This window comes from Glycine max, chromosome 9, assembly GCF_000004515.6.
Source record: "Glycine max cultivar Williams 82 chromosome 9, Glycine_max_v4.0, whole genome shotgun sequence".
NCBI classification, from domain to species: Eukaryota; Viridiplantae; Streptophyta; class Magnoliopsida; order Fabales; family Fabaceae; genus Glycine; species Glycine max.
The window spans coordinates 40,412,935-40,421,833 of record NC_038245.2 but is presented as its reverse complement, the minus strand read 5'-3'; the positions used below and the strand labels follow the sequence as shown (position 1 = coordinate 40,421,833).

Below are 8,899 nucleotides of genomic sequence, written 5' to 3'. Positions count from 1 at the left end.
TATATATATATATATATATATATATATATATATATATATATGTATTTATATTTATATTTATATTTACATACATATTACACAACCTCCTGTATATATTAATTTGTAAGTACAATGAGTATATATATAATTATATGTTATACATTATTATACATACGCACGCACACACCATAATCATTATACCACGGACGATATATATCAATTGTAATTGATAATAGCTAGAAAAAAATGAATAAAAAATCAAAACGTACTTAATCATATAATTAAACCAGCGAGAAATTAATTAACCCTTTTATCATAGTCTGCATTTATACCAAATTTAATTAACAAATTACATGGCACAACAATAAACTGCAAGATACACGAAGAATTACACTCTTTAATTTCTCCATCCCGAGCGCTATTATAATATCCCACTTACATATAATCAACATCGATCACTCACCTTCACTTCACTTGGTATACCAATGCACAAAGATATTAGCCTTGAAATGGAAAAAAGGGTATTACTAGTAAGTATTAACCCATAGAGGAGGACATAGGAAAATAAAATACAGAATTATAAACTTTAGAGAGAAAGATGATGATGACGGTGATGATGATGATTATCTCTCTCTAAGTAGTGGAGTTAGTTGTTGTCTTTGCCATGATCTTTTGCATTATTATCATTTTCTACTTCTCCTCCTCCTTCCGTGGTAATAGCAGAAGACACGTAGCTCAACACCAAGGAATTCTCATCGGGGGTGGTTGCTGCATTTCGAGCTTGGAACTGTTGTTTGCAACCATGGCAAGTGATTTGGAGCATGGTGGAGTTGATTTGCTTCATTGCATGTTCTTTCAAGGAGTAGGCTTTGTCGAGTTCCGCTTGTGCTTGTTGTCTTATCCTCTTGGCGTTTGTGAACTCTTGCTCCGCCAGCTCAATCTGTCTCTTTGCTTGTTTCCTTGCTTCCTCAGCATATGCTTTCTCTGCCATGGCTATCCTCAAGTGCTCCCTTGCTTGCTCTTGAACCCTCAACAAGGCCATGTTGTTGGACTGCTTATTATTATTATTCTGATCATTAATGTTGCTGTTGCTGCTCTTCTCTGATGAGTTCCTGTTTGATTCGTTCTTCTCACTCATATCTGATGACCCAATTGAGAGTTGCAAATGGGTTGAATGGTTCTCATGATGATGATGATGATCCCTCTTAGGTGATATTGCAGCATCAATACGGTTTGCAACATTTGATGTGTTGTTGGTGGTGGTGGGGGTGGAGAGTTGAAGATCCAAGTTGGGGTGGAGTAGTTTGTTGTTGCTCTTGGATGAGGTTTCAGCAGTGGTGATAGCAGTAATAGGGTTATTCATGAAGATTGTTGGTGGTTCTGATGGCTTTGGTATTATCATCCTTGTTGGCCATGGAGCTGTGCTGAAATTGGTTTCACTTGAAGGACTCGGGCTTGAGGCTGTTCTAGAAAGGCATGCAGATGGTTGAAGAGGTTGAGACTCAGGCCTGAGCCTCCCCATGTTGCAAGCATCTTGGTGCTCAATGAAACTCTCAACCCTATATAAGATGAGAAAAGAACATATATAATAATAGTGTTGTTGTTATTAGTATACATACATATATTCAACCACTCAAAAGGGTTTCGCATATATAATTATTCTTGGTTGTGGGAGTGAAGATATGAGCTTTATATAGAGTTAGAGAAGAATACGAAAAGGAAGAAAGAAAAAAAGGAGACCAAGGAAAAAGTGGATACAAAAGGTGGTTGAAAAAGGTCTTTAAAAATGGTGGGGGGAAGAGGTTCCAGTTTCCACTAAATAAAGGACAAAAGAAAGTCAAGAATTCATGCCATTTTTTTTTTCAGATTTATGATGCAGTGTGGTGATCATCGAAGAAAATGCAACATGTCAAATGGAAGGAATGGAAATCACACAAAACATATATAAAAGATGTTTTAAGGTGATGTAGGAATGCAATTGTAGAAGAAGGATTTTGATGATGAGGGAAGCACACAACAGTTACTATTATGTGTATATGCGACCAACGGAAAACGGAGCTTTGGAAACCGTGTTACCCCAACTGTCAATGAACAGTAGTAGCTTGTGAAAAAAAATGGATTGAGGTTCCATCAGTCAAATATTTGAATTTTTCTTTTTCTTTTTTTTTAGTTTTTCCACCATCACCATTGTTCACTTTACATTCCATTCCAAAAAATATATTTCCCTTTTTTCAAGTCAAATCCCAAGTAAAACAAGAACCCTCACAAGTTCAAGTTGAGATGATTTGATGAACAATCACGAGATTAAAAAATGGAGAAAATAAAAAAATAAAAAGAAACCTTGTATAGCACATGAAATAGCTAAAGAGGAGAAAGAAAAAGCAATCAAAATTAATCCCATCATCCCCCACCAACCCAAATTTTAATACACATAAATCCATCTTTTCTACCGCACATGTTCATTATCAAATTGTGAAAACGGAAAACCATTTTGTGAATCAAGAAGAACCATATACAAATAAAACAAATGTTGATGTATAAGTGGAATCAATCAAGAATCCTTAATCATTATAAGCAAAAAATTAGTGAATTACAAACCTTGAGAAAACGCGGCCACAATCACAAGAGTGGCCCCGGGTGCCACACGTTTTGAGATGTGCTTTGTAATCAGACTGCACTGCATAGCCTTTGGAGCATCTTTCACAGACCCATTGCTTATGATTGCTGTGCTTCCTCCTGAAATGCTTCTTAATTCCAACAAGGTCACCCAAGGCATGACATGGGTCATGGTGCAAGCAAGTTGGCTCAGGACACACAAACACTCTCTTCCTCACCACTGGTGTCTCCCTCTTCAGTAGCTTCCATGGCACCTTGTGCCTCCTCCTATGCATCTGAAGGTTCTGGTCCCTCTGGAATCCCTGGTTGCAGATCTCACACACATAACGATCCGATTCCAACAACGTCTTCGGCGAGAGGGACACCACTTCTGCATCTGGATCTGCATACATACATACAACAAACCATGATCAATTACCATCAGGTAATTAGATATCTTCCGTCATAGATAATCATGTTTAGGTTAACAAAGTTAATATATACACACATAATTGACACCAACATAGTTTGGATTAAAAGAAATATATATATATATATAATTCTTTTTTTAATGGAAGGTTTAATTTTGTTTCATGAAAATTGAAAAATAAATAAATAAAGGGAAGAGAGTGAGGAGGGAGTATATAGATTTAATTAATTTGTTGGAAAAATTGGGATGATAATTGTGCACCTGGTGTTCCTGCGGGCCTTCTCTTCCTTTTATTGGTGGCAGTGCCATTTTCAGTGCAGGGAAAAGGCTCAGAAGTGGGAACTGACGATGGAGATAAGTTATTGGCTAACATGGTACTCTATGATGGCAAGTGCTTTGATGATGTGGTATATATGTTGATAATAATAAGGCCTAATAAGAGAAGCAAGGAGTGCCTATGTTTGTGTCTGTGGCTATGTTGGTGATAGAATTAAGAAAGTAAGAAGGAAGAAGAGAAAGAGATAGAGAAGAGATCATTCATTGGGGTGAAGAGAGAGAGAGAGAAGTACACAAGGCCTAGGAGGAGGACATAGGTAGATAGAGGAGAAGGAAGAGAGAAGAAAGAAAATAAAAGGGTCTTTTTTTTGTTTTTGCTTTTTTTTTTTTCTTCTTCCTTTCGGTTTCCTCAGCTTTCTTTTAACTTGCTTTTAAACTTTCAGCTTTTTCCATCAGCTTTCTTTCTATCTATCTATCTTTATTTTTTCTCTCTCTGGGTTCCTCTCTTCCTTTCTTTCCTTGCTTCCAACTCTCATCTTCAGCAGGGATTGTCTGTAATAGCCCTCCTTAATAAACTTTCAAAAAGAGAGTCTGTGTGAGACCCAATCACAATGCTTGAAACTTGATCCCACAAGCAGCTCAATGGGCTCCATTAGAGAAAAAGAAATATCCCCACAAGGAAACAAAACCCTCATAATTTCGTCACACAGTAATTTTTTTTGCTTTGCATGCATAAATACAGGCCAAGCCCCCCCAATACACACGTAAGCTTCCTATTCTGTCACTCTCTCTCTCTCTCCCCCAACATCACATACACAATGTAATCCCTGTTATATAATAATTACACTAATTTAATAATGGAATTCCAGACATATATAGAAGAGAAGGCTATAGTAACTTGACTGAAACTTATTTCCTAACCATAGAACTTTATTATGAATTTGTATAAACTTCAATAAATAATAAAAATATATATTAAAAACATATATTAAAAATATAATTTAATAAACATGTAGGGTCAGTCTAAAAGGTTTACATACTGTAAAAACATTATTGGTATAAATTTTAACATATTAATTATTATCAAAGTTAATAGACTTATTATAAATAATAATTTGTGACGAGATGAGAGTATAAAATAAAATTACATTATTAATATGTATTATTAAAAAAATTCTCCCTAAAAGATATGCATTGATGACATTTAATTTGTCACAATTTAAAAATATTACCAAAAAAATTAAAATTAGTGACAAAATAATATATATTTGTTTTTTTTTTAAATATTTGTCACTAAAATTTAGTGATGTTAAGATTAGGGAGAGAAAACAATTTTTCGTTACTAAGTTTGATTTCTAGTTCATTAATATCTAGTAGTATGCACGAATGAATGATGGTTGTTGTATGAGTTAAAGATAAAAATATATATAATTTATCCAAAAAAAAATTCGTCACAGTGCCAACTCATTCACATTTAAATTATGAGTATTTAATACTTTTGATCCTTAATGATATGACTCACTACTCTTGAAGATGGAGTCTTTTATAGACCATAGTACCCATACTCGTAAGTGTGCAGGAGCTCTAATTAATTTCACTCGAAGCAGCTTTTATAAAGGTGATAATGAGGATGTGAAGTCACCCTCAAGGGGCAATGTAGTCAATGGGGGTCATAATTTTTTCTGCTCGAGATGCTTTGCTTTTTGGTAAAATGGGAGCATCAACTTAACAGTGGCGGGTTAAAATTGGCAACATTGTCTCTTCTAGGTGAGGTTCTGAACATTGTCGAGATTGTTGAAAATTGAAATGCCCCAATATTATTATTACATACAGTGCGCCAGTGACCTTCATTTTACCTTGAGTTGAAGAACGAAGGCAAGAAAAAGAGAAAAGAAAAGGAGGAAAACTCTGGTATCGCTTGTCAATGTCAATGACTTTATTAATTGACAATATATCATCACAAGAAAGAAAAAATATTTAGCAAAATAAACTCATAAATTATAGTGGGCTCGGAGGAAACGAAAAACACATGTTTAGCCTGGCGGTTTTCTTTTTGAGATTTTTCATAAAACTTTAGTGTAAAAAATGTAACGATTTTTAAGTGAATTAATATATTTTTTTTTGGGGGTGTGTGTTCCCTTCCCAATTTGTTTAGAGGAAGATCCAGAGACTAGTGAGCCGTGTATATGTAGATTAGTCTATAATATTGATGTATTTTATATACATCATGCCAAAACGAGGTGTACAATCATTATATTTCAATACACGTACCTTTCAGCTATGCCTTTATCATATTCATCTAAAAACGTGTTGAATTTGATCCAAATGAAGCCAATGCATACATTTTGAGGAACTTCTAAAGGTGGAGATAAACTTTAATTTTACGCCAACGGCACTGTCCTAAGTTGTAAGTTGCTAGTGAGGATTTTGTTCATGCATACATATGACCCTATTACATATATTTAACACCAAAAAATTTTTAGTCATATACAGTAGTAATATTTAATTAATAGGGAGTTAGATCTTCATTTGACTTATTCTTTGTATAATTAACACGTTAAATTTTTATTATGGATATTATAAAACCTTACTAATAATATAATACATCATACTAATGGACAATTCTGTTAGCATATATATAAAATTAATATATAGTATAAATAATATATCAAATAGTAATAAATTTAATCCTAGTATTTGATATTTTCCAGGTTAATACCTTTGGCCGCAATCAATATGTTTAATTAAAGTTACATGTTGAGCTTTTATTGAAAACAAAGCAATCGTACGAACAGTATCGATTAAATGGAAACCCCAATGCATTATGTATTATTCTCTCCTCAACATAGTTTTAAAAAATTTGGTTGTACTTTTTTATAAAATTATTTTTTAATTTTTAAATATATTAATTATTTTTTCCTATGTATTCTTATTTAATTATTTTATTTTTAAATATTAATAAGAAATAAATAAATGAACAAAGAGAAAATAAAATGATAATTTTGAAATAATATTATAAATAATTGATAAATTTAATGTGATAATTATTTTTTTAAAGAGATATAAATTAATAAAGAGGGTCATATAATTAGATACGGGAATGTATTCATATAATAAATAAATGGTAATATGTATTTCTCGAGAAAAAAGGTTCAAAATGAAGGAGCTGCCTTCGTTGTATCATTGGAGAAATTTCTTTTACATCACTGTTACCTTTTTTCCTTCTTTGTTCCATTGGGAAAAAAAGTCCAAAATTTTTGTTTGAATATTGTGGGAAAATTAATGGAACCCCGAGAAATTAAAGACGTTAATTAATAGCCGCCAAGATTAAATTTAACTGAGAAATAATTGTTGCAAACTTGCAATGAAGTTTGTGTTGGATGCATACATTCATCCCAAACATTCGTGTGGATATATATCTGACAGCATGTGCTTTGGCGATGAGGTTCGTCTCCTTAATCCCAAGAGCCCCACTTTCCAATCATCTTGAGAACGAAAAAAGAAAACAAATCAAGAACAAAATCATTAAATAAAGTACATGTAATTTAGGGACATTACAAAACAAAAGTTCAGTAAAAAAACAATTTTTTTATTCCATTTATAGAATGAGTATACAGGGTGGGATTAAAGACTATTTTTTTTTCTGATGGCATTTTTAATATATGATTATTGAGATTTATTCTGAAAATATTTTGTCGCAAAGCATCAATTATGTCAAATAAATTTAGCAAGTATAATCTGGGTCGACGGCGCAACCGAATAATGATTCATGTACATATTGATGTATTTTACTTGAACAACAAAACAACAACATGACTAAAAAAATATATATATTCCTTTCGGCGTGCACAAAATTTAGCAAGATACTAGTATAGATTATGCCTCATGAATTAGGGCAACTTTTAGAAAACAAGTTGAAAGCTCGAACGAAATAATTGGAAATTTTGGACGACTTCAAATGATTAATTAAGTGCTATTAAAATGTATAGCCGAACATTAATCATTGATTATTAAAAGTATTCTTATATTTATAGAAAAACATATGATTCTTACATTTTTATTTTTTGAATAGACAACAAATATCTTTTAAAAAAACAATACTATTTAAGTTAGATAATATTATTATAAATGATCAATTTCTCTCCTAGAATATTTAGTGCATGATCATACCCGTTAAAAGACTGGAAATTATTAATTAATTAAGCTAGAAAATCTCCACACAGTGACTCATCTAGAAATATAAAGTTGTGAAAGCAATAATATATATATATATACACTTATGGTATATGATAAATTACATTGTATGTTTTTTGGTATAGATCATTGGTATCCTTTAGGGAATTAATGTAATTTTATTCAAACTAGATAAGATTATTGTTGACAATAAAAAATTTTCTTTAAGGATTTAATATAGTTATATTTTTAAAACTTGAACTCAGACCACTGGTTGAACAACCCATAATAAATAAATATATTTAAATATATGAATTGTATTTTAAATTTATAATTAACACTTTAAATTGTTATATATGATTTTTTTACCATTAAAATTAATTTTCTTAATAGAAAACTATTCAAATTCAATTAGAGATAAAGATTAAAAAAATGATCAAAAGTGATAGACAATTAATATATACAAATAAAGATAAAAGAGAGGCTTACGTATGTTAAGTTTTTAATCTTGATAAAATAAGCAAGTTATGATTTTATACCCTATAAAAAAAAATTATATTGTTTCCATCCCATAAAATTGAAATTCTTGTTTCTGGTTCTACTTTTATTATACACTAATAAATTGTTTATGTATATCAAATGATCATTCCAAGTAATACCCACTAATGACAGTAGTACCATGATCAGAGTGTTATATAATTTTTTCGTAAATCTTTTAAATAAATGTTATTTATCTACTTAAAAAAAAAACATTAGGGACAAAATAGAGAATTCAAATTTTGGAACGATAAAAACCAAAGAAAAATATTTTATAAAAGTCTAAACTAAAACTCGATTATTTTATAGGGGTTAAAAACAACGGTTCAAATTTTAGAGGATGAAAACAATGAAAAAAAATAGTTCTTGTCACTATTCACGGAATCACTGATAGGAATAGATACTAAAATAAATATTTTATAGTATAAGAGGGACTGATTTTTAAAATGTTTACAATTTATAAGGGTTGAAAAATACCATCATTATTGACTTAAACGGATAAATAATTTTTATAGAAATCAAAATCATATGACAAACTTTATAAGAACTAAAACAGGAAACAATTATATTATAAAGACTAGCCAATTTATAATCATGCATGAATGTAAATATGAAAAATGGTTAAGAAGTTTGTGGGAACATAGTTGCCCACACAATTATATACATGGATCCGTCCATGATTTCATACTGATTAATTCATATTATATATATATATATATATATATATAAAATATATATATATATATATATATATATATATATATATATATATATATATATATATATATATATATATATATATATATATATAATACGAATGGTCATTTTCATTGAACTAATAATGTTATATTTTTTTTATTCTTTTCATGCAGTGAAGAAATTTTCAACTAAAATACTGAATGACCAAAT

The 8,899-nt window shown here is 30.7% G+C and overlaps 1 protein-coding gene across 1 annotated transcript; it reads right to left on the bottom strand.

The window, feature by feature from the left end:
* Positions 1–276: 276 nt before the first annotated feature.
* LOC100800187 (zinc finger protein SHOOT GRAVITROPISM 5) lies at positions 277–3,991 on the bottom strand. Its single transcript, XM_003534073.5, has 3 exons — positions 3,266–3,991; positions 2,578–2,977; positions 277–1,538 (listed from the first exon to the last, which is right to left on the bottom strand). Exons 1-3 carry the CDS (start codon positions 3,375–3,377, stop codon positions 626–628), a joined length of 1,425 nt encoding a protein of 474 aa, XP_003534121.1. The 5' UTR covers positions 3,378–3,991; the 3' UTR covers positions 277–625.
* Between the last annotated feature and the right edge of the window lie 4,908 nt (positions 3,992–8,899).